This window comes from Betta splendens, chromosome 3 (assembly GCF_900634795.4).
Source record: "Betta splendens chromosome 3, fBetSpl5.4, whole genome shotgun sequence".
Classification (NCBI taxonomy): domain Eukaryota; kingdom Metazoa; phylum Chordata; class Actinopteri; order Anabantiformes; family Osphronemidae; genus Betta; species Betta splendens.
In genome coordinates this window covers 15,694,703-15,721,187 of record NC_040883.2, presented here as the reverse complement: position 1 = coordinate 15,721,187, position 26,485 = coordinate 15,694,703, and the positions used below count along the sequence as shown (strand labels likewise).

At 39.9% G+C, this 26,485-nt stretch overlaps 1 protein-coding gene and 1 long non-coding RNA gene across 10 annotated transcripts in view; one reads left to right on the top strand and one right to left on the bottom strand.

Annotated features, from left to right (window-relative positions):
• Nucleotides 1-1,132: 1,132 nt before the first annotated feature.
• ric3a (RIC3 acetylcholine receptor chaperone a) lies at nucleotides 1,133-5,467 on the bottom strand. 2 transcript variants are annotated; one of them, XM_055507178.1, is made up of 6 exons: nucleotides 5,301-5,467; nucleotides 3,780-3,997; nucleotides 3,321-3,387; nucleotides 2,922-3,018; nucleotides 2,399-2,553; nucleotides 1,133-2,272 (listed from the first exon to the last, which is right to left on the bottom strand). In XM_055507178.1, exons 1-6 carry the CDS (start codon nucleotides 5,416-5,418, stop codon nucleotides 1,563-1,565), a joined length of 1,365 nt encoding a protein of 454 aa, XP_055363153.1. In that variant the 5' UTR covers nucleotides 5,419-5,467; the 3' UTR covers nucleotides 1,133-1,562. The 2 variants fall into 2 exon arrangements, with proteins under 2 accessions (XP_055363153.1, XP_040926061.1); XM_041070127.2 differs by having other exon boundaries at nucleotides 1,133-2,242; nucleotides 5,301-5,464.
• Nucleotides 4,422-26,485, top strand: part of LOC114852596 (uncharacterized) — a 136,050-nt gene continuing 113,986 nt past the window's right edge. For 7 of the 8 annotated variants that reach the window (XR_008694100.1, XR_008694099.1, XR_008694101.1 and 4 more), the window contains exons 1-2: nucleotides 4,422-4,557; nucleotides 5,925-6,041. This is a non-coding gene — a long non-coding RNA (uncharacterized LOC114852596). Of the gene's footprint in view, nucleotides 4,558-5,924; nucleotides 6,047-26,485 lie in introns of all 8 variants that reach the window. The other variant, XR_003785411.2, reaches the window with a different exon arrangement.

Below are 26,485 nucleotides of genomic sequence, written 5' to 3'. Positions count from 1 at the left end.
CATGATTTATTTAGAGGTTTAAACAATGACATTATTATTTTCTATGTTTTTTTGGGGGGTGGCTTTGTTTGGTTCAACAACATTACAGATGTTCATGAGCACTGGAAACAGATGTTAAATCCTGTTGCAACTGGTTTAGAGCTGCATTTCACACAAATTGCTTAGACTTTGTTTTTCCTTTCTTTTCTGCTTTGCATTTGCTGAAAGAGAAAACAATAGCTGTGGGGGTTGCTGCTGCTTGATCGCACCATTTTCTGCACTTTACCTCTGAGACTAATCTGCATGTGAGCATCTCCTTCTCTACAGCTATCCTTTATCATCTACTGTGTTGTTTTAGTTTTAATCACATCAACAAACCTTGGTGTCAAGTTAAAATTGTTTGATGATTTTGTTATAAAAATCTATGTTTGCTAAAATATGTCAACATGATTGTGGAGTAGTGATGAAAAGGATCTTCTCTGGAACTGGGAGGATACTAGGTGTTACTCATCTTTGACACTCGTAACAAAAATAATGCTAATTATAATTGGATCAGATGCAAAACTGCTGTTATGATGTTGTTAACATCAATATTTAACAAAACCATGGAACCTGGGGCCTAAATGGGTGGCAGGTTGTTGTTGTTCCATGCTGTAAATACAGGATACATGTCAACATGCCTACAGTAAAAAGATGTCTTGGAGCAGGTTCGACTGTTGCTAGGCTACGCTGATTGCTGCAACGACCTAACTTTATTTAGAGAATGAACTGTGCTCCATCACAGCGGCACCAGTGTGTCTGACACTTGACAAATGCGATACTTATTTTTCAGTAATTCCTATAGCACAGACATGTAATTGCCTTTGACTGCATCTGCTGGATTCAGTCGCTGCCCCGTGCTGTGGCCGCGTGCCGCTCCTGAACAGTCCGATGCTACATCACGAGAGGAAGACAGTTTTGCCTACAGCATTTAATAATGTTTAATTTAATCACATTAATCTCTAGTGGCAGCAACGCAAAAAGCAGCTAATGACTTAATTTTGGCAGGACAATTGAAGAACATTCGGAGATCTTACTCCACCAGTTCCATGTATTACTCATGTTATGCATTTATAGACTTTATCCTCATAATCAATGTGTGTGCTGATTAATGTTTTTTTTTTTTTGCTAAAAGCCTTTTATTTAAACAGATATGCTGCAGTCTGGCACCATGAAGCATTGCAAAGTGTGAGACCGCATTCCACCACCAGGTGGAGCCATCTGTGCTGGGACGCCACAGTTTACTGTCAGTAAAAGCACATTCATGAACTACCTCACATGTTTAAACAGCTTCAGGTCCTGATGAGGAGCACTATGTCATTTCATTAGATTCTAAAGCGATCTGCTGGCATTAACAAAACATGGTGATAAATGATGCACAGGTTTTGTTTAGCTCATCTGGACATTCATCAAATTCATCTGGTTCTTAAAAATGACTTCATCAGTTTAAGTTTAAATTTATTTGGAAACTAAAGCGCTACACACAGTGCTGAGCTCCTTGTTTGCTACAAAAATTATTTTGGAAAAACTTCTTTGAAAGTTCTTTATGTCTCTCTCCTGTTTCGCATTCTCAGCACAATCATTCTATCTTCCTTAGGCGCGTCTGCATGGAATTGACTGTCACCCTCCACTGACGCCGACACTAACAAACACTCTTCTTCATCATCCTGTGCTTCTTCCTCCGGGTTCGAACAGCATTCACCACTGAACTGCACACTCTCTGCCTGCATCACTGGGTCGTCTTCATCAGCGTCACCCTCCTCCTCTACCTCCATCCCTTCGCCTTCATCTTCATCTTCCTCCTCCTCATATGAATCTTCTTTAGGGTAGTGGTACACGTCTCTCTGGTTGTTGAAGCTGATTTTTTTCCTTCCTCTTTCGTCCTTTTCCAAATGAAGTCTCTCCTGTTTCCTTTCCACAGCAGACTGAGAAGGACGAGGGCTCAGCAACTGCCGTTTCTCCGCTTCCTCTTCATCATCTTCCTCAGAGTCATCCTCCAGTTCCTCCGCCTCTACGTCTTCTTCATCCTCATCGTCTTCCTCTCCATGCTCCTCCTCTTCATCCTCTTCTTGCACTACAGATAGTTTCCTGGCTGTAACATCTTCCTCTTCTTGTTCCATTTCCTCGGCCAGGGCCTCTGCAGTGGGCTGGTCCAGTGAGTCCTTCATCGTACTGGGGTCAGATCCCTGGCTGTCGCTGGGCTCACATTCTGGGTAAACCTCCACTGGGCAACAAAGATGCATCATTTGAGAAACTGGATGAATAAAAGTTTAGTCAAGTTTCAAAAAATCTGCTTGTACAGTTCTACGCTATAGGTTGAAAAAACAAAAGGAACTGGATCTAAATCTGTGATATAATAATGCCGATCCCAGGGGGATACCTTCCCATTCTGCACCGTAGGCAAGCTCCTCCGCCTCCATCTCTGGGGTGGCTTCCTCCAACCGACCCTCCTGCATTAGCTGTGTGATCTGTCGAAAATGCCACCGTAGTTTCTCTTTCTTCATTGGTGCAGTTTTACTTCTCCTCCTTCTGCCACTAGAGAGCAGAGCAAACGTGTAAGCAGACTATAGTATGATGGCAGAAATCATACTCCATACACAAAACCAAATGTTTAGTAGGAAGTCAGTCAGTATTTGCATCTACTTTGTCTTTTGCCTTGATTTAAATTTGATTTTTTTACTCAAAAGCAGGGATTAATACAGTACTGCATTAACAGCTGGTGGTGTAAATGTAAATCACATTGAGCCCGTTTTCTACTTTTAAACAGTTTGTAAATGAAGTTGTAGGATTAGTAGTTATGACAATTATCTTGATTACGAGGTTTAATTAAAGTCTGAAGAATTTACTGTGGTTCTGTTCTTTGAAGTACATTAGTGCATTAAACAAAAAAAGGAACAAATTACCTCCTAGAACTGTGGCCGTTTTCAGAGAAAATACTTTCCATCATCTGCTCTGTGTGCAGAAGTCTCTGTTGAAGCCTGACTAGCTCATAATCAGTTCCTAGGATGTTGATTGGAAACATTGTTGTTTAAATGTATGTACATACATTAATGATTCTCTATGGTAATAGCATACATTCAATTTTAAAGCAACACTGTCAGATGTGTACATTAAGGGCAATGTATCTGGGTCGCACTGCTGCAGTATCACACACTGTCAGCCGAGGCAACATGTACAATACACCTTCATCTCTTTGAAATAAAGTCCAACTGCTGTATGTCCACAAATTGTGCTGTTACAGTTATTTAGTACAAACTTTTAATGACACAATATTTTGCATAAAAATTACTGAAGGTTCTTACTCTTCTCCATGTTTGCTTTCTCTCCTGTAGAGTGGTTTCCTAATTTGGTCTTTTCTTTACACGTCAGCTGTGAAAAGAGTTTTATGAACACAATACCAGACAGCAGAATGTTGTAGTTACAGCACATGAAATCCAGTGTAGGGAAAATGTTCTCATTTAGTGTAAAACTGTATGGCAACGCCTAAAATTATCATACATACAGTATATATTATTATTGTTATATTATTATTGTACATTACTTTTGTCCAGCTCCAGTCCTCGAGGGCCTCTATCCTGCTGGTTTTCCCACTCTCCCTGTCCAGCTAATACTGACCACCTTGATCAGGTGTGTCAGTTCACAGCTGATTGACTGAACACACCTGGTCAACGGGATCAGTATTATCTGGACAGGGAGAGTGGGAAAACCAGCAAGCAATGATCTCAATGCACACACATCTGCCATGGAGTCAAAGTTGTTACCTTATAGATTATATAGAGTATGTAAAGTAGGATTCCAAATCCATATATTGGTATCACTTGAGCCATCAAGTTGTACTTTTTGCCTCGTCCGATGCCTTTTACTTTTGCCATGGCCTCAGCGCTGCGAATCAGGGAGTTTGAAGGGTCCACACCCCACTGCTCCGCGTCCTCTGGCGATGACAGCTGACGCGTCACGGGAGGGTAGAAGCCGGGTCCAACTGGAGGAAAAAGTCAGCAATTACTTTGGGAAAGGTTTGAAGAAAGTATGTTAGTGATGTTCTTGGTTTCACATGAGCAATAAATGACAGGAAATACTGTATATGCTGCAGGAGAACATATAACATCATCAAAAAAATGCAAAATAATTTGTGCATGTATTTGTTTTCAGGGAAGATTGTTTTCCATTAATTGACTTGATTCAAGGTTAAACAACTTCATAGAAATATGTTTCGAGCACATGTCGTCGAGTTTTACAGCGGCTTGCATCGTGGCAACTTTCATCAAGTCACTAAAACATCGTTGCAACATTTTTAGCCAATCACATGCTGTCTTTTATAACCTACAGTCTTTCCCACTAATCACAATAAAGGCCGCTAATACGTTTCCTTGAAGTGGGCGGGGCATCGGCCACCTGTATTGTGTGTTGTAGGTTAGCTAGAAGGACGGAAAGAGAAGCTAATTGACGTAAATTGACTGTCTTAGTATATTGAAGCTCCAGTGTTAAGAAGTTTGCTAAACTTCGGACCAAAGACGAATCTACGTCATCTTTGACTCATACGTAAGATACGACCACTAACACTGTCAATTAAAGTAGCGAATATAGTATAGTTTGTGTGATTGTAAGCTATTTGTGACAGTTGCTGCACTGATTGATTGGCTAAAGTCACCTGCTAATGCTATTTTTAATTTTTACACAAAATATCTTTTTTTTTATCCCCATATCAGTTAGTTATTTTTGTTCTTGGCACTTGACCAGCATTGTAGTATGCTCCAGCTTTCCAGCATCGGCGATCATTTTATCACATTTTAATACACTTCAAAATAATATAAAGGTTCGAGTTAGTGATATTAGTAAAATAAAGTGCAGGCAATGCACTGCTATACTAATCCTGGCGCTGTTCATGCCTGGGCATGAAAAGAACATGTGTGGTGTCATGTTGTTGTTTGATTGTTTGTATATGGTAAAATGACAGCAAAGTAATCATCTGTGTCAGCATTACAGTAGCCTATACATTTAAAAATAATGTCTACGCAGATTCACATGTGTGGTCATCAACAAACAAACAAACAAGCACAAGTCATTGCACGTGTTGTCTTTTAATTTTTAACATAAACTACACAATATGGGCATGGTTTGATGTGATGTGCATTATTGACGTGCCCACGGTTGGCCACACAGTGTACAGTGTAGTCAGAGTAACAGCTGGCAGCATCCACGAACACAGCAGCAACAATAAAAAAAGACATCAGAGACTGAGAAAGATGGAGATTGATGGATGATGATCTGATAAGCTGCCTTACCCTCGGGCTGCCCCATGTCCTTTTTCTCTCTGGGTAAAAGCATTCTGGGCAGGAAGAGAGAAACACATAGAACTGAGCAGGATATAAGAGTAACCTTTTGGCAAGTTGTTATAGACATTTTGTCTCAAATAAAATGACAGCTATGCGTCTGTTTCACTTAAACTGTAAAAGCTAGGATGCACAGATGTCATCTCTCATCTGGTGATGTTCCCACCCAGATTAGAGCAGATTAGACTAGATGCTTTCAAATGCTATTTGAAAAAAGAACTTCAACTCCCCAGAGGAGTGACATCTGTTCCTGGTGTTAGTTTTATGGCATAATAATACCGTCTGGAGAAACTGCATTATTTGCTGCAGCTAAATGCAGCAGGCAATGTTTGCTTTGATTCCTTAGGCTAAATATTTGATTCTATGCAGCCAAGAGTATAAATGAGATTTTACCTCATCCAAAGCAAATAATAAGCATCATCTTTAAAATATAACCAATTATCATTATAGACCAAGCTGTTTAAATTCATAATATTATACTGTACACATTTGGGACACATGGTCACATACACAATCCATATATAGTACATTTGAATTGACATTTCAATTGAACTGACTTTTTTATTCTATTGCAAGGATCTTAGGTCGGTTCAGCAGCAAGATGAACTTGGAATAATGAGCCAGAGCCCAAAATTTTATTGAAGTGAAGAATGATTTTGCCCAGGGACTGGTGAGGATAATACACCACTTAAGGTAAGGTAAGACAACAACTCTGCATTATGGGTGATTTCAATAACGAGTGTTTGAGCCGTGCTTTGCTGAGGGACGTGAAGCAGTACAGAATTTCTTATCGCAGCTAATTTTAATTCAGGTTTGATAAAAATGGCCTTGGATGGAGAGCACATGGCCCTGTCTGCTTTGGCATTGATCTTGTTAATTGTATTCACTGATGTTTCTCATTGGGATTTGTATTATATTGTGACAGGACAGTGAAATTTGAGTGAGAAATTTTCTTAGTCACAACATTAAGTCCATATGGCGTTTTTGATATTGTAGTGGAAAGGATCAGCATGGACTGGTTTGTTGCTAAGCACTTCATACTTGCTTTATAACCACTCTGGAATTTAAGTGTTACAGAAATTATACCCATGTTGTCATATTTTGTCGTGTTGTATGTCCCTATGCTAAACGCCATCTTTGTTTGGTGTCAAATACACTAAAGCTTTTTTCACACATTTTTCAGTATTTTTTTTCTTGATGAAACCAGGTTGAAATGCAAAGTTAGGTATTTACGAAAAGCACTTGAATGCAACACATGACCTATAAACTCATCCCTCTGTAATCTGGGTGGTGTGTGTTATATACCAAAGGGCAGCAGATGGCAGTGCAGGCTCAGGTCCCAATATGCGTGTGGCATATTGGAGATTTGGTGAAGTAGTTAACAGTCTAGTACGTCTCTAGTACTAGAGTCTAGAGATTAAGATGCATTTTCACTATTCAACTGCTGAATGATGACTACAGAGGCTGAGCGTTTAGTGTGTTTATTATTACTGTAAAATAGTACATGACTTTAAGCTTTTGCTTTGATAGTTGCATAGGATACTGTTGCCATGTTTTAATACAAGAAGGTTTGGAATGAGATAAAGGCAAGGCTAACTTGATAGCTGTAATGGAGTTTTTCAACATATTTAAAAAGTTAAACACTCCAGAAAAGCAATTCAACTCAAATCAGTTTAGCCAGAGGTTAAGTAGGATAAAACCTGGGGATTTATTAGCAAAGAGAAGATAACTCCCATGTGTGTCTTTCACAGAATGTCTATCAACCGTCTAAAGGCTTTCAGAAACAGTGATCGATGTATAAACCCTGAAGGTGTCAGATATATTATTAATGGTGTAAGTGTAATCAGATGATATTTTGGTTTAATGATTCTTGCCTTTAATGAAGGAATAGTTCAACTTACATGTCCGTGTGTGTGTGTGTGTGTGTGTGTGTGTGTGTGTGTGTGTGTGTGTGTGTGTGTGTGTGTGTGTGTGTGTGTGTGTGTGTGTGTGTGTGTGTGTGTGTGTGTGTGCGCGCGCATCACTGTGCACATCCCAGTGATTGGCAGGCGAAGAGGGGTACTTACCCTTGTGCATTCATTCCTCAAAACGTGTTGCTTGAATGGTGAAGAGCTGTACAACCTATTGTAACAACAGTCTGGATAGGAAATAATTTAGGCGTATTCTGAAGGCCAAAGTAAAGTGGAGCCACATGAAGGGAATATTTTGTAAAGCTGTTAATCTTAACTAATGAAACTGAACAAAATGTCAAAATATTATGAAAGAGCTGTCATCTCTTGGATTGGAGTTGGATAAGACTTATACAATTTATTAGTGTATCTATGTTAAAGCATACACATGTCACATGAACCATATTTTAGTAAAATCAACGTTTGAATCGCAACAAACCAAAATGTCTAAGGGATGAATGTTCTGCTGTAAATCGTGATGTTCCACTGAGTTTCTTAAAGGTCATACCTGTGTCCAATTCTGTTTACTCTTTACATGTCATCTTGAGGTCATCTGTTGCATACATGCAGCCATTGTTCTTAATTATGCAGATGATATGCAGATTCACCTGTTATGCAGGTCTCAGCACCCTATTTTGAATATCACCTCATCTATGTCTGAGACATGCAGAACTGGGATGGTTCAATATTTTCTGCAGCTGGATCTAAATAAAAGTGAAATATTTGAAATTCATGTATTAAATCTTGAGGAAGTCGGTGTAATCATATACTGCAGGAATCATTTTTTTAATAGGAGTTTCTGTGTAAAAATGTGATGTAGTCATTAAAATAGAAGCAGTCGTGTCTTTGCTAAAACATGGAACTTTTAGTGAACCGGGCTGATATGTTGAATAAAACCTATAATTGCCTCTTTGGCTTTAGTCGCTTTGAGGCAGCTACATATTTATCTCATACAAAGCCAGCGCCTCATACAGCCAGCACACCTTTGGAGGAAGTGCTCTAAAAAGGTTGTGCTGGCCCATGTTGATGTACTGTGTTCGTGGAAACACATGCCGCTGGCCACAAAGGTCATGGAGGCTTCACAGTCAGGAGCCATCTGCTAATTAAAAGGTTATTATGAAGTGTTTTGGAGGCCGGGTTCTGCTGTCCAGTCCTCGGTTCCCCAGTGGAATCTGTACGTTTCTCTGCACGGCCAGATCCTTTGTTTTCCTATGGTTAGTGCAGCGGGGGGGGGGTGTGAAGTAAGTGCAGCAGTACGTTCTATCATTTTCACACCTTTGGAAATGTAGCGATATGTACAATATAGGTACTATTTAAATAATTAGAAACTTTTGAGCACTGTGTTGAGCCCTAGGGATCCCACAAATAGTGAGACCTAGTAAACCCAAATCAAATTACACTCACAGGTGCGTTTACTGCCATTGGAATGTGCTACTTTTACTCACCGAGCAGTGCACTGGGTGTTGTGACCCTTGAACAGCACTTCATTCACTTTCTGTAAAACACCTATGAAGCAACAGTCGTGCATGGTCTTGCTCTATACTAATGCGACTCCTAATGAATACACAATAAAACCGTGTTTTTATCATGCTGTGCTGTGATTTGCAGCCTGTAAAATGCTGCTAGTCTTAGTGTTGATTACTGAAGGCTGAATTTGGGCTTTACAGAAAGTAGGAGAACTAAAAAAAGACCAAATGTACTAAGATAATTGTGTCTTTGCAGTCTGAAGGGCCTCTTATGCTGTAAAGACACTATTCTGAGGTAAACAATACATAATCATTAAGGCCTTAGTCATAACCTTGAGTACGTCGTCATTTTACTCCCGTGTTCTGACTGGCATCCTGTTTTTAGGGCAATTATGGTCAAACTACTTTTGTAGACCCTTTTAGACTTGGACCATGAACTGCCGACCTTCACGTGAAAGCTTTGTTTGCTGACCACAGGGCAGGCTGGCAGGTAGAGGTGGTCAGTAATCAGTGCTTAGAGAAAAAGTGAAATAATGAAAACAACAACCCTAGAATAATAAAACATTCCTCTTCTTTCTCTTCAAAGACTTGCGATTGCGACTTTAGAAAACACCCTGCCTTTACGATATATTTAAAAAAACGTGGCATGGATGAGCATTATTGGCCATGCCATACACCCTCTATAAGCTTTTAATCCTAGGAAACAAATATGCATTTGTGTACCCTCTCTGGATGAATGGATTATAGATTATCACTGCCAACCAGCATATGATGCCAACAGAGATTATGGCTGCTCTATGTTGAATAAAGCAGATACCACTGTTTGGGAAATTCTGGCATCGTGAACTACTTCAAAGTAATATGGATGGGCTGCCGTATGTGACACACATAGAGGGTTTTACAGACTTCAGTTGTAAGGATTCGTTTTCATAATGACTTGGTATTTTAACGACAGTTGAGTTCTGAATTGCCATTTTCACCCCTGCTTCCTGTTTCTGTTTTCTATTCCTATTATTCCAGTCAACTCAAGTGTGAACTGGCTCAAAATGCATTTCCATATTTTCCCATAATTGCAGCATTGTTGAAATAAGACTTTCATGGTTCTCATGGAAACCCCTGAGTACACATCAAGCTGTGCAATTACTCAAAAAATAAAACCCGCTAATGTCAGAGTGGTGAAAATATCACAGCGCACTCCCATTCCCAAAATCCAGCTGGGAAGTATTACATTTTGAGTCTGACCACGTGCATATTTACAGCAATGGGCTCTTTTAAGGACTGACATCAGACTGTTCCCATCTTGGTTGGTGCTTTTGAGGCTTTGTCTTCTTTAGATGCCATGCTGGAGGTATCTCCAATTTACTCTGCAGCCTACTATACAGTTAATACCAGCATGGTCTTTTATCTGTTTACTGTGTTTCGCTCTTCTCAAGCCTTTAATTACTTAATTATTCTTCATTGGGCTCAATTAAAACACAATGGACTCTGTAGATGAAAAAGTCAGCTATTTCTACTCCCGCACGGCAATATACAAAGCAAGGGAGAGATAGGCTGTTGGCCTTCTATTATGTACTTGGAATAAATGAGATTCTGTTATTCTTTGGATGAAAGTCTGGCCTTTCTGATTATTATGCTAACAGCAAAATATAACATTGACTTTTATAAAATGCTCATGCTCCTCGAGTCGAGTGAGGAATAGATTCACATACATGGCAATCAACGCACCTTCCCCAAACAAAATTACTTTTTAGAAATAGAAATCGTTTTCTTTCTCTATTCATGCAAGTGATTTGTTGCGCAATGTCACCTTACTCAATGGTAGTGGAGCAGGTTTACATCAGGTTTTTTCCACTCCTCCCCGTGCCTCTATCTAAATCAGTCAATTTATTTCCAAATTGCATGTCGAGTGTAGGAGCAAGGGCTTATGGCAGTATATTAAATCAATGCACTCCTACAGTATATATTTTCAGAAGGTTTAAATTTTCCCTCTGTTTGCTGATGTTGATGGGGACGCCCCTGGCTTTGAGTGTCATGAAGGACACGCTAGTACAAATTTGAATTCTGTATATTCAAAGAAGAAACAAAGTTGTGAATGTGATTGATTAATGGAGGCGAAGCGGTCTTTACAATAAAGACCAGGCCTTGGCTGTCTTTTAGTTGTACGGCTGCCTGTTTGCACAACAATGTATTGGTATTAGAAGGACATATATCACCTTTGTGTTGCCCTAAGGCGCTGGTATGATCAAAGCGTGCACACTTTCTTACTGTCTATGGCTTGAATGCACTAATAATGAGGCTAATTGATACTTTATTAATCCCGTAGGAGCAATCCTGGTGGACAGGCAGCTTTAAGGCTTCTGTGCCTTATCAAAAAACACCAAACTGTAAATCCAAGGTTTTCATGATTGGTAAAATTATTAGTCCCAAATATGGAGATACTCACTTAGCTGCACAGTCCGTTGAGTTAGCGTTTAGAAATTTTGCTATCATTAATTACCTAAGTGATTAGTCAATAACAGTCTAATTCCTAATTATTTTTTCTCAGTTGACTAATTGAATCATTAAATAGTTGTTTCATCTCTATATTACTTGATTGAATGCCTTCAAGCTGCGACAGCCTTGTGCATTGTTATCCCCGTTCGCAGATTCATTGAGTCTCACATCATACAAAGCGTGCAAAGTTTATTTAAGCTTATCTCATAAATTTATCTTCTGCGTCCTGCTTGTATTTCTGTATAGTGCAAGTGTGTATGTACCTTAATTATTAATTCACTTACTTATCTAAGGCACTTCCGCATCTCTACCCTTTATTAACAGTTAATATCCAGCAACTTTAGTGGATGGATTTTTCTGCTGAAGTTTTCAAAGTTCATTGTGCTGCATATGTGCTTCATTTTAAGCATTAAATAGCGGCATGTCTCCCATGTGTGTCTGAGGCACCTTGGATGCCCTTAACCAGCACTAATAGGAGATAATGATTGGTGCTCAACAAAAAGAGAGATTCATTTTGAATTATTAACAAGTTAACTTTGTAGTGGAGGCACTTTATCCCCGAGGACAAACAGCCCAAATGTTTGCAAAATATAATTAAGCCGAAGCATCTTTAAATGTCATTGCTGCCTGTGCCATGTTTCAAATTGTTCTGCATCAACAGAATTTAACGAGATGGCTAAGGAATCCATTTCCTGCAAGCATGTGATAAGCCACACATACAGTGGAGCACTTTCATTGATTGCCAAAATAAAGCATTTTGTATGCAAATGGGGGAATGGAGTGGCTAAGCTGATTCAGCCTCATGGACACCAAATAATGGTCTTTACAATTAATACTTTTACATGCTATCCATTGAAAATTTCATCTTCCATTTAAAGGCTCTAAAATATTTACACATGCCCAAAAAAAGAGGGGGAGAATGCACTGTGTTCCAACGGATTAATATGAAAGCCAACAAACAAATAAAGCCATGCCCCCCCCCCCCCTCCAGTGTATTGGTCCCTTTCCTGTCGTCTCATGCTCCTGCACATTTTGGATTAACAGATAATCTTTGAACATGAAGGAAGGTCTGCTAACCCCGAGGGGGTGGGATGTTGGGAGTGAAAGGGAGCGCAGGATTGGAGGCAGGGCTGCATTGTTTGAACGTAATTTGCTTGTCTTGTACTTGTAAACACACGGGTCTTTTTGTAGTGACGATACAGCCTTGAATGCCCCTCCTACACTCTCGCAGGTTGTGTTTCAGGGGACCCGTGCGTCCGACCAGATAAAGAGCGGTATCAGGGGTGTAGGGTTAGGCACAGCTGCACTGTACACGTCCATGGCGCCTGAGTTTGACCCGTCTGGTTTCATCTGTCGCGTTACGAGCAAGGACCTGTCCTGTACTTTGTCATGGCTGTTTTACTGCCTCATGCTGTGTACTAGGCCTATAATCATAATTAATAAGTCAAAATTATAGTATGTATTCTTTCACCTTCATTATTTGTACATTTTACAACAAAGTAACCAAAAATCTGACTTTCAGTAGTTATCTAAATGACAGATACATGTAGGGCTGAAATCTTGACTGTGATACAGTACATGGATAAAATGCTGGTAGTTACAGTAGTTGGAGACCAACTTCTTTCCCCTAAATGACCTTGTGCAACATTTTGTATCACTGTTTAATAAAGGTGCCATAAAGCGTTCTTGATAATTTTATTTGATGTCAAAATACTTCAGTAGTTCATACAAGATGAAGCTTTTATATAAATATGTACCCATTGTGGTCTGTGTAACTTTGTCCACCTTTGTTATAACCTATGTCCTGTCAGTTTAGTGTAAGGGTTACATTTACAGTCTGTGAATTTTGTAGACGCCTGTAAACATGTGACTAGTTAATAATTTACTTAAAACTGCTGTTTATATGTAGAGTTTTGTTCTTGAACAACAATAAGATTTAAAAGCACTATATAAATTAATGTACAACTTACAGTATCTCAGATGTTTTTGTAGTCATATTCAACCCAAAACTGTCTGTAATAATGCCTACATGTCATTGTAATACACACATTCACGCGTGCATTTGTTAATGTTGTGTTGCTAAATGGTTTGAACCCTTTAGGCTATTCCTGTTACCACATTTGTTGGTTTGAACTGATTTAAATCTCCTGACGATGGCTGTTTGTTCTTGTCAGTTCAAACAAGTGCACACAAACAGCTTTATTATTATTGCTTTACATGGCAGTTCTTTCAGTCAGGCTGAAGTACACTAAAATACACCTTAAATATCCACATAGATTTATTCTGCTGATTTCTGTCATGGTTTGAATGCTTAGACAGTGTCCTGTTAACCTCAGAGAAAGTCGGAGAGAACAAAGCTATTGACAGTTTGGTCTTTAACCTTTCAGGATTATTCTTTTTGTCTCGTCCGTCAAAACTGCCTAATTTAACTGAAGGATGTTATCCTCTATCCTCTTTTGAGTTGATCGTCTTTTTGGGCTTCATCTCTGCAGTGTGCCGTTCTGACAATATGAAGCCTTTATCACTTTAGAGTCAAGAACAGCACCAAAAACTGTTGACAACCATGTTTGAGATAAACAAGAAAGCTGAGCCCTTCCAGAGTTACTGGGAGGCAGCAAATAGTGCAGGATGGGCAGGAAGGATGATGATCATGGTGATGATGATGAGACTGACCTTCTGATCAGGTGGACGTAGACCGGCTTGAGGGTAGAATCCCCTCTTTGCTGCCCAGGCTGGAATTTTGTGCTGGGGAAGTGTTTAACTTTCTCAAATCCCAATTGCACCCAGTGGGGAGTGTTCTCTTTTCTCCCTTTACCCACAGGTTTAGCGACCGCCCTCAGTCCGGGGCCAGACGGAGGATAGAGGGGTGCATTTGGAGAGCGATGGGGGGGTCAATCGGACGGCAGCTAGCAAGTTTGACAGAGGTACAGCTAAGCTAGAGAGCGAGAGAATAGGGTGAGATAGAGAGAGCTGGAGATATCTGAGTAAGAATTATCTATGACACCTGAGCTCTCAAGCTGCAACCTCTAAGCACATGATTTAGGTTCACCTCCGTTTGGGCAATAGCCATAGCACATTCAGCACATTCAATCTCTGCCATTTTGTTCAGTTAGCTCTCACGGCCGCTATTTGTTTGCTTGCTTCCTTGTTAAAGCCTTTCACCTACATTGTTTCAGCCAGGTGAATTCAATTTCATTTTGTACCTTCTTTAGTTTCTTAGTTGTCAAAAAGACGAGTGGAAATCTCCTTTAAGTCATTCAGTCCATCGCCGTGTTTTTCTGCACCACTGAATTGATTCTAAAATGTTCTTTTTTTCCCCAAGCGCTATCACATCATTTCTAATAATCTCCCTTTGCCGTTAGAATGGTGTCAATAAACTGACATGTTAAGAACAAATGCAACAGCCTTTATCTCTGTAAACATTCACTGTCTTAGCTTCAGAAAAAAGCACAAACTCTAAGCTTTTATGTTTTGCCTTATTTTTTACAAGGGGAAAAACCCTGGATGAGTCTGAAAATGTTGACTTTCAAAGGGTTGACATTTAACTGTTGTAGATGTAATGATGGATACACGAGATGGAGCAGGTTAATGGAAAATGACAATGTCACGCTTCCTCTTCTGAATTAAGGCACATTAATCCACAGCGTTATGGAAAACACAGATAAAAAGTAAACGCACTGAACATTTGTAACAAGTGGCATCATTTCCCTTTTTGACTGTCAGTGAATGAAGATTTAACAGATTGCATTATTTACTATGCGCAGAGAATCACATTGCTGTAAAATCCTTGCATGTTTTATTGGTGTTCCTTTTTTCTGGGACACCTCCCAACAAAGGCAGTGAAATGACTGTTGAAATGCCCCATAGTGACAACTTAGCTTTCATCATACCTACATTAATTAAACTTGGCTTTACCATAGATTTTAACACAGTCATTTCCTGGCCAATTATGTATGCATGAGTGGCTCTGTCCTGCTCTGCTTTCTGATGATAGGCTGATGCTGAATGTTGGTGCAAATAGCTTGGCCTAATCTCAATCTTTGAGAAGTGAATGTGTTAGTGAATGCGATGGCACCAGGCTAGGTGTCCTAATGACGTAGAAAGCATCACCTTTAAAAGAAAAAGAGGTTTTAGTTTATTCATATTCACACAATGGAAGCTAAGAGGAATGACAAAGATTGAGATTGTTGTATGGTACCGGGTTGATCCTGATGCCTGTGATGTTTAACAAAACCTAGCTTCCACTGAGCGTTTTACAGTTGTAGAACAATTCTTAATTTTTCACTACACTAAATGATCTTTGCTCTTGCAAAGACTTAAAATGGGAACCCAAGGATGCGGAGATGCAAGGAAGGCTCTGCTCAGACGGGTCTCCATCACATGTACTTGTTGAATAAAACATCTGTCTCATGCACAAGGTAACAGCGGCGACAGGGTTGTTGTTTGCAGAGCTGAAACTCCCTATCCTCTACTATGCCCGAGAGAGTTTAGCCTTGATGCATTTTACACCAGACTAAAAACCTACGTTGACAAGTTATCTGTGACCTGCGGTGAGAGTGGGAATGGCTGCGGTGAAAATCAATCTTCGCCTCTCCTCTCGCCTTGAATACCAGCAGAGCAAACAAACAGGCCTAAACAATACGATATATACCACATATCAATTACACTAAATGCCTCAGTATCTATACTTCACTGTCTCAGGCACACACCGGTTACAAGGCACACACGCTGCTGTAAGACGATAATGGTGCTGCATTGTTCCTCACCATCTGGAGGACTGATAAGGCCTGCCTGTGCATAGTTGATAATGAGAAGAGGCAGAGGAAAAACTGAGTGTTAAACATTTCCTTGGCCCATGAAAAAGGTTCCATTAAGTCCACTGACCCCAATTGAATATTAATGAGCTAATTAACGGATTTATTGTTATGCGCAATTTCTGGAGGGGCAATTTTTTTCAAGTGCCATTATTTTTTCTAATTATTTTCTGTACGTTTTATAATTGAATCTTTGTAGCTGCCAGCATCCTGTTTGTGCCTTGGCAACAAGAAAAAAGCAGTTGGCATCTGTTTTTCCTTCTTTTAGCCGGCTGTAACTACAACAAAAAGAAAACAATGTTCCTTTCGATCGCAGCGTATTTGTCATGAGGACCGCTCCCCATGCCTCTGTCAACCCAACACGAGTCCCCAACTATTACTCTTTAAAAACGCCAGCTTATCTGTTTAGGAACTATAGAGCAAGTGATGCTCAGGTGTTGGTTTACAAAGGTGCAGTTATTTGATTTACTGCAAGCTGCACTGCATGGAGCACTTGACAAAGGCTTAAATGGGCAGCGAAGCCTGGGCTTGATAGATAGTATAATCAGCTGATGTAGAAGATGGGCCTTAGTGGACAGCTGGAGAGTTGAGCCAGCTGCTGAGAGACGAGTTGGCTTGAGGGGAACGACGGTCGATCTTTTGGATGCATGAGGTGTGGACTATCCAAGATGTGATTTTTGTACAACACACAACTTGTCTTACTATTTGTAATAGTCTGAAATCCTTCCAATATATGAAATAATCACAAATAGTCAGACCAGTGAGTAAGACAAAAAGTGGTACAGCTGAGTGAGGCAGATCTAGGGCCAAGTCAAGGGGACTACATTCCCAGCTAGCCTTAAAATTGGGGGAAATCATAGGATTCCATGGTCCTTGCTTCCCTGATTCACATGCAGTTGGGTCATACCTCTCTTGTTAAGCTTCGAACAGATGACTGGAATCGACCTGCAGCGAGCTACATTTCCACCTGCATTTAAACAGCTGTGTGCAGGGTTATGATCAATTTCAACAGGCTGTTGTACAAATTTCAATCAGCCCGCTAAGACCAGGAAATTAGAGGTCTACTCAGGCTTAAAATAGTGCCGCTGTTTGAAAACGATGAATAAGAAGCAGCAGGGGCCTTCTTGATAACCTTTTCGATAACACTAATGTAATTATTATTGCATTTTGCTGTCTGCATGTTTGCCTAATTCCGTTTATGGCTGAAATTCAATTCTAGCTTAATAAAACCATCAATTTCTTTTGGTTACTTCACCAATATAACTTAGAATAATGAACTCATTTTGCTGTTGTATGGAAATTTTGTCTCATTACAATAATTTTGCCTGATCCACTCAGCAGCTGATATTAAGAGTAAGGCCCTGCAGTCATAGACTGGGTTATTATGCTATACATCACAAAGTGCATTAGGCTCATAAAAGCTGTCAACAATAAGGTTGGAAAGTTTGTGCATGTGGCCCAGCAGGTTAATATATTTCCTCCAAAGACTGACTAGAAGTGTCCAAGCTATATTGCTCCTATACAGAAACCAATTTTCTGCTAGTTGGGATATCCACATTCAATACCCAGCCCCCCTTTACAACCATTACTTATCCTTCATTGACACAGATGTGTCTTGCATCAAACCGGCTATTTTAGTCTGCCATAATGCATGTGGCGTGTGCAGAATGCCAGTCTGTTTGCAAAGTTGAGGCTATATGCAGTTTGGCAAACCTCAGGAGGGAATAAAGCCCCTCACTGACTGGAGACCTCTTCACACAGAGAAAGGGAGCAAGTGAAATTAAATCAGTTTAAGCATTGGAGAGTTATTTCCTCTTAACTGTAAGGCTGTGGTTCGCTGTACCTGTCATGACAATCTTAAACCATCTCATGGTGTAATGTTGCTTTTTCCACATCAAACCTTTGTTTTGTGTTTCGGATCACTCCAGGTTTTATTATTCCAAAGTGCAACGTCGTCCAACATCGCGGAAGCTCATTGTGAGATTTAAACAAGTGGAACATATGCTGCCGCAATTTTCCAGTAGCGGTCCATTATCATTTTGCCTCCATCGTTTCGCAGTTCTGGGTATGTGTAGGGAATATGCATTCTGTTAGCCTATAACTGATATCCCTTCATCGCAGCCATGATTGCCTGTGTAGCTGGCAAGTGAGTTGTACTAACGCGTATAAAGAACCGAAGTGGGGACAAAGATCAAACACCAGTGCAGGGTAATTGTTTTGCAAACTGCATGTCAGCGTGAATGTGTGTTGCTGAACAAACCTTCTTTTCTCAGTGCTTCAAGGCATCAAATGCAGTTCCAAAATAGCTTGATGCTTCTTGAGGAGGGTAATCTTTTGTAACAATCAATTATAATACATTTCCCTCTCTGTCTAGGCACTAATAGCGCCCGTCTGTGCACATGGTGAGGCATGTCTAGTAAATATACACTGTTTTCCTTTTAAATGTCTTATAATATGTATGGCGAACACAGAAACACACTATGATAGAGGGGTTGAGCATCAAAGCTGGAGAAGCAATTCAGCTGAGTTTCTGAGTCAAAGAAATGAGAATGGAGCAGTTTGTGGCTTTCCTCCCATTAGCCAGATTGAATTACTGTGTTTTACTTTTAAGGGCCATCTGTTCTGGTTTAACTCATACTTCTAAATCTGTCATGTTGTGTGTGTATGTGTGGAGAATGCTCCTTTGATGGGTGGGAACACTCCTCCTTCTGAAAATAAAATGACGTGTAAAAACGTTTGACATCTGTGACATCTGTGGAAACACCGCCGCTGCGTTAGCGTCGTTCTATTGGCAACGGTGCAAATGACTTTTCTAATTAATGCTAAGTACAGGTGACTCATAAATAAACAACTCTAACTTTTCCCAAATGTACAAAGTGTGGATACAAAGGTGTTCTGTAATGATAAAGGGACATGGTAAGCCAGATAAAGAGGCTGACTGATGTGGTGCATGCAACGGCTGTGATGTAAGAAGCTCTATATATTGAGTTGCAGTGTAAAAGATTACTTGAATGACAGGAAGTGCTCCGAATGAGCTGAGAGATCTGACACATCCAATTACTTATTTTTCTCATTTTATACGGATTGCTCCTTATGTTTAAATAAGCCTGTCAGCATTTCCACAGCTGTGAGCACATACAGTAATAATAAACACTTATGAAGTTATGAAAAGGTCATGATGGGAATAAACAGCAAAGTCTATCAGCTTGGAAACTAAGAGTGGTACTTTAAAGAAGTGTGAGTTTGATAAACCACAGCATTTGTCACAATAGGGATGTGTTTTCTACAGTAAATAATTTAGGTTTATTCACTTCTAAGCCTAAAAATTCAAACGTTTCTATAATATATGTTGTTTATTTATTTCCATCTATCCTGGTGAGAACCTGGGTTTCTGCTTGAGACTTTGCCATCAGTCAATTAGAACAATTTACATGTAAAGTATGTAAATATATAGTGCATGATTTTTTTTCTTCTCATTTAAAACCAAGTCAGGCATTGTTTTTAATCAGCTCGTAGGTCTTAATTAGCTCGGTAGAGGTGATAAAATCTACTAGCTACAGCTGTCAATTCAGCCGGCAAAATCAATGGTTGCTGACCAGAAATGAGGGCCCTGCTTTTGTCGGCCTCCCTGGGTAATTAAGGGCCCACTGTTTCAAAAATTGCAGTGCTAAATCTGCCACTGTTATCATTCGCCATCAGTAAACTGCATTTGTGCCGTTGGCAGCTGAAAGCCAGACGAGCCTGGAAAAAGCAAGGAGTGTTTGGGTTAGGGCAAATGGTTAATTATCACCGAGTCCTGCCATGACCCACGTCGTGTAGTAGCGGAAGCAAATATAGAAACTTTGTTCCCTCTAAGGTTTCTTCGACTGTATGTTGCAGATAGCGTGTAATTTTGAATACCAAGAGAGCTTTTAATTCCAAGTAATGCTCTGAGGCATACATTTCTGTCATGAAATTCTGACACAGCCCATACAGTTTAGGCCTGGAAGAGCCTCTAAAAATGTCAGTGATCCACTGTGCCGTTGCGAATATGGAGGTGCATGTCTTTAGGGGACAAACTGTTTCCCTGCCAGCAGAAAGACTCCAGAACAACCTCTTCGCAGCCCAGCAGGCCTTGCACTGTCACAGAGTCCCACGATTGAATTGAATGGTCCACAGATTACTCAATTATTTCTATATACCAGCCTTCCATGGCAGACTAAAGGCCTATTATTGGAGGGACTGAGACCATAGGAACTTATTACATGTGTGACCTTTTAAAGCCTTTCACCATGATGGATCTCAGGTGAGAATTTACTGGAATCAATTTTTATCTGAAAGCTCAATGCTTGCTCACCAACCCAGCCCTGTGTGAAACATTCACTTTATAAAATACACAAAAAAGAGAGAAGGAGAGAGACGGCCCCTTGACTACTGGAAATGGGCAACATTTTAAAGCACCCCAAATGTCTTTGTGTCCTTTCCTCCCAAATTAAAGAGACTTTGAAATAGGGGGTTGGAGGAAGTGCCGGAGTATTGTGCTTAATCAAGGTAGAAATACAAAGACAGAGCCAGTTCCCCAAAGGTTCACATCAAAAGGTGCATCCCACTTTGTGAGCTATTTAATCAGTTAAAACACAGATGGCAGGCTGCCGCAATTAATTAATCATATATGAGGCATCCTGTACCTGCTAGCGGAAAGTATGTCAGTGCTACAGAGATCTCATTTGGATTTCATTGTAACTATATGCCACCAGAATAATTGCTGAATATGAATTGGGCTAGCTTTAGAAGTTACGCTGGACACAAAGTACTGAATTTGAATTGCTGTTCTCAGTCAGCAGAGTAAAGGTCAGTTATTATTGGTGCAAATTTTGGTAATTAATCTGTTTCTTGCATTTCATGCATTTTTGACTTATTTAGGTAAAGTGTATGCAGTATATGAGCTCAGAAGTCTCAATGTAAGATTTATGTATCGTGGTACTGAACTACAGTATACATAATGAAGAATGGCATTAAGCGTAGATGAGAGTGGGACAGCTATGCAACCTAATATATGTTCACAGCAAAAGATTTCTAAGTTAGGAAACATGTGCACATTATTTGGTTGTATGTTGATCAGAATCAGAATCAGTTGGTGGAGCATCTGTCCATGATCTGCTGGGTCAGTGGTTCAGCTCTGGGTTTCTCCTGGTCGGTGGATATTCTCAGTCATCCAGGTGGCACAGTCTGAAGGTTGAGTCATGTCAATTGGATTTTCTTCTTTTCACTAGTCAGTAGTTTTTCAAACAGAGACCTGGTGCTTTGAGCTTTGTACAACACAAATGGTGCGTTGTTGCCACGGCAGCACATCACTACGCACAAGATATCAAAACAAAACATAAGCGCAAATGCTTATTTCACAATGACCTACTGTATGTCGGGTCGTTTGGTATCAGTGCTGAGAGTAGTCGTTCTATATTATACGATTCTATATCAGAACTGCATGTATGGCCAAGAGGCCAATAAATTTAGTTTTAAAACATTGATTTAGTTGTGGCCCTAGAGTCAAAGTTTATTCTAAACTAAATGTAGTAGCACTACAGCCAGGAATGAATGATGTTGACGTTCTTTTCAAAAAGAGATTAAAGCTGAAATAGAGCTGATGAGTCATAGATGTGAACGAAAACCATATACAGTATATGCTGCTTATTTTGCACTTAGTTTTATAATATCATTTCATCTCTTTTACTTTACATGTTCTCAGCCTTTCAGAGCAATGAATAGGCAACTTGTCATTATTTCTATGGTTTCTAGCATATTATAGTATATTCTTATGCTATTTTGCTAGCACAGACTTTAAGTGAATGCGATCTTCAAGCTTGTTGCACTGATTGATGGTTACTTGGGTACATGTAACTAGTTGAGTGTGAATGGTCTGATAATTGACACTTTTGCCCTCCCAGCTGTTGATGACCCACCATTTTAAAAGCAATTCTAATATACTAATAACATGAGGTTCGTTTGGTCCCTTTTGGCGCTTTATGGAATTTGCAACTTATTTCCTACGCAAATTAATTATGCAAAGTAAAAATTGGTGAACTAAAAAAGTCGCTATTTTTAATTCGATGTACAGTAGCTAAGAAATAAAGATTTGCAGCTGTGTTGCAGCTGGACCCAATCAGGAAGTCAGTGGATGTCCTCCATGGACAGTTCAAGTAGACAAATACTAGTGTCCCCCCCCAAAACTGATGCCTGCATTGTTACTGTACATAAAACAAGACATAATGCAGTGTTCACAGACACGGCACAGCAGAGACTCGGGTCAGCTCGCCTCATGGGGCCGATGTAAACATGTTCGTTGCAAGTGAAATACAAGCTGTTACGCAGCCCGCGCACATGGCTTGATTGTTTAAAGTGTGGGCTTAGTGAGGTATGTGGTGGTCCCGAGACTGAGGAACATCATGAGACGACTGATTGGTTTGTTTAGAACAATCAATTTATACCAGTAGTTATGAGTTAGAACATTGGGGTTTGGAGGAAATATTTTGATTAAATGTTTTTTAATTATATTTGTGGCATTTTAAGGAAAAAAAACTTCTGAGTTCTGAGAACTGGAAAAAGTTGCAAGCTCCTGCAAATGATACATTCACAGAGCATAAATTAGATTGAAAAACTAAGAGTTTTGGATGATGGTAACAAAGACCTACTGTGGTGAGGGCAGTTGTGTAACATGTTCGCCTAATGCTAATTTTATACTACATGATCTTAAAAACACATTACCTCAGTGTATTGCATTGAACAGTACTGTATGTAATGATGAAACTGTGGCTGCTGAGGCTATGATTCTAAAAACAGTCGGGTTCTGGATAATTTTATATTTCAGTTGTGCAGTGAATGAACAGTCACTTTGTTCACCTTCTAACAGAACACTCAATTGATTCATTCAGTGCCCACATGTGGAACAAACTACTCTGCATTTTCCTTTTCCTCTATCGCTCTCTGTCACTCATTCACACACTCATACATACAGATAGTCCAGTGTAGCTGGCAGACTTTCAGATCTCAGATTTTTATTAATATATTTTACATGAAATAGAACCCAATGCTAAAGTGTGTATCGTTACAAGCGCAAGGAGAATGCATCAGAAACAGACACAGAGATCATCAAGAATAATATACTATATGCACCCATTCTGGATCATCCATATTCAACAAGGTGGTGTGTGCTCACCAATTCACTATTTCCTACAAGAGAGGAAAATTGCACATGTAATAAAATCCAATTTTATATTTCATTTTGAGAACTACAATAAACACAAAACAAGCAGTAAATAAGCTTTTCAAAAAGCTGATTACGAAAGCAATTTATTGCCAAGTCCAGGACAGTGTTAAAGCGGAGCCGCGCTGGAGAGTGGAGGGACCCACATTCCAAATCTACTCTCCCTCAAGCTCTCTGCATGCTGTAATATTCGCTGGCCTGCTTGGTGGGGAGCCAATCTGATCAACTTATTTTACTATATAATGCTTCAGCTCTCACTGAAAGCTGTTAAGAAAGGATTGTGATTGAGGTCATCCTTGCATCCATCACGGTGGTAAACGCTGTTGGGGACAAAGCGGGACAAAGCTCAGTAGACATAGCAGTAATGCCATTTTAATGTTTGCACGGGGCTGATACTGTACATCTAAATCGATCGTACGTACCCGTCCGTACGTCCAGTTTGTTCCTTGTTTGACCCATCGTGTGTTGTCAGCGTGGTTCCTAAAAGTGGATAAATTAAACCCTGCACTCTCTTGGAAACTGCTTAGAAGTGTATTAATAACACAACGTCCTTGTTATCAGATGCTTATCAGGAACCCGGATACATTACTAAAATGAAATCATATGCTCAGATTAGCATTTAAACCTCCTTTTTTACTTTTACTTGCATTAATAAAACACAGCAATAATGTGACTATGCTTCAGGGCTTTTTATCTGCTGCATTTTATTGTAGATACCTTAAATTAGCTGCAATTTTAGGTAGATTGAGGAGTGAGCAAAAAGTAAAAAGTCTGCATAATATTTGTGTGAATATAAATTGAGGCAGTGATGGCACAGGAGAAAATGATATGTGAGGATTATTCACAGTTATATAATGTTAGGAAGAAAACCAGGCGCTTCTCATTTTGGTCACTTATCCGTCATTGTAAAGGTCTGTATATTTCATTGCTGGTGCAGCAGCTTAGGGGATACATTTCAAAGCAGCAAATAAAAATTGGCTAAACTTCCAAAATTAGCACTTCAAAGTCAAACATGATTTGCAGTGAGGGAAGGGGTGGAAGCAGTGTGACTGTGAAAGTGCGTTTGTAAAAGCTAGCTGTGTGTGTGTGTGTGTGTGTGTGTGTGTGTGTGTGTGTGTGTGTGTGTGTGTGTGTGTGTGTGTGTGTATACATGCACGCGCACAAGTGAGTGAGTCTGTGTGTGTTTTTATGTGTGCGTGTGTGTGTGCGTGTGTGTGTGTGTGTGTGTGTGCGCGTGTGTGTGCATGCGTATGTGCGTGTCTGTGTATGTGTGTGTGGTGGAGCTGATGTACAGAGTTCAGCATTAGGCCTTAGAACCAATTTCTAGGCAAATTGGTTTCATTTAAGAATGAGATCACAGAGTAAGCAAACCTCTTTCAGGGCAAGTTCATGCATCTGTAGCCATTTATTTCAGTTTTATATGCATTGCTTGGCACAGGCTGTTTGTAGGTAGAGTATGCATAATCTTAGCCACGGGCATCGTGCTATAGTTAACGTGTTCACATTTACCTTGTTATTACCATGAGGTTAAATAGTTTCTTCTATTTTTATTACATTGTGTCAGAAAAACCTTCAACAGTAATTTACTATTTTGTTTTGTGTGTTCCTTCCAGCACTGTTGTGGAATCACTACTAATCAAAGCCACATGCAGCTAATTGCCCTCTCCAGTCTCTCGCGCATAGCAAAAGCAAACCCATTAAGCATCAATGGAACATATGTTGGAGTTTTGGAGTGGGTGTGAAAATCAGTTTATTTTCAATGGGAATAATTGTCACTTGACCACAGTTAGCATCTCTGCTCTTATTGTCATTTCTATAAAGTAACCACACTTTTAAACAAAGCTCTAGATTAGTCGAGGCTGCGTGTTTGCAGGTGTTTGTTTGAAGGACAGCATAGTGCTCCGTGAGTGCAGCTCATACTGGAGTTTGTGTGTTTACATGGCTACAGTGTTGCACAGTTAACCTAATCGCAGTTCTGATATCAACCTGTGCGATTACCTACTGTAACCTTAAAAGGCTGTGATTGAATAAAATAAATATGTACACGTGTGGACACGACTGCTGCACCTACGCTGCCTCGTTATCTACGTCTGTAATAAGGAGATGACCAGTGAGTCTTTGTGTGGTCAGTGGCGCGTGTGGACATGTGACCCTCCAATGTGCAGTGTTGCCAATTTAGCTCCTGTTTGGCCAGATTTAGCGACTTTTAAGGCCTTATTAGAGATAAAAAGGCCATTTCTAGACAAACAGAACTAATTTAATATCTGACTAGTTTATAGTCATCATTATTTATTATTATTATTTAACTGACTGTATTGTCAGGTACTATATGTTAAGCTACGCAAATATCTGCACCAAGGCTTTGGCAGCAGCATGTTTGAGCTGTGAAATACTTGTCTTTAAAAATAGTGATCACCATGTTTCTCAGATCTTCTCTTTTAGACAATTGTTCTGTTAGTGACCACTGGTCTTCGAACCATCCGTGTCCAACTGATCGCTCCCAACCTGTCACTGCTTCAATCTCTAATTAAACATGCCTAACAGTCGGGTTGGGCTGCTTCCATTATCGTAATACTCCTGGACTATATTATCCTTTGACTTGTAAAGAAGAGACATTTGCAATCTACAGACCTTCCTCCGTCAAGCAGTGTATTGTGTGATGGAGGGGATTGTCTCCAAGTGTCGCAGATAACGATTAGAATTTCCTGCAAAGCAATAATAAGGTTGATTCCTTGCCAAGATTTGGACAAAACCAATTTAGAAAACACACCGACAGGAGTTTACCTTCAATATTGCCCCACGTAATAAAAATGCATAACATACTATCAGTCCATTCCCTCAAATAAGTCTCTTTTTAATATAAAATTAAATCCTGTATAATTAGGAACTGTTGCTGTTTTGATGGATGCGAAATAAAACCGAATCAATAGTTTTTGGTGGCCTCTCCACTTTCCTGTCCCCTCTGTGGGTTTCATCCTATGTGTGCACTCTTTATGTCCGTGCTCTGCTGACAGCTGTCCCTATGTCAATATGGATGTCTGTCAGGAGAGATTATACATCACATGAATTGAGGCAGATAATGAGCAAGAGGGAAGGGCACTTTTTAACACCCCCTCGTGTGCAACATATGACACAAGCCAAGCTAATTAAGCAGATGCCATAATGCAGTAATCAG

Bases quoted from the DNA above. Each gene is read 5' to 3' on its own strand.
- ric3a (XM_055507178.1), bottom strand. From the start codon at position 5,418: ATGTCTATAACAACTTGCCAAAAGGTTACTCTTATATCCTGCTCAGTT. The intron at 3,998-5,300 runs GTAAGGCAGCTT...TTTTTCCTCCAG, and splicing joins GGACATGGGGCAGCCCGAGG to TTGGACCCGGCTTCTACCCT. The intron at 2,273-2,398 runs GTATCCCCCTGG...TTATTCATCCAG, and splicing joins CTACGGTGCAGAATGGGAAG to TTTCTCAAATGATGCATCTT.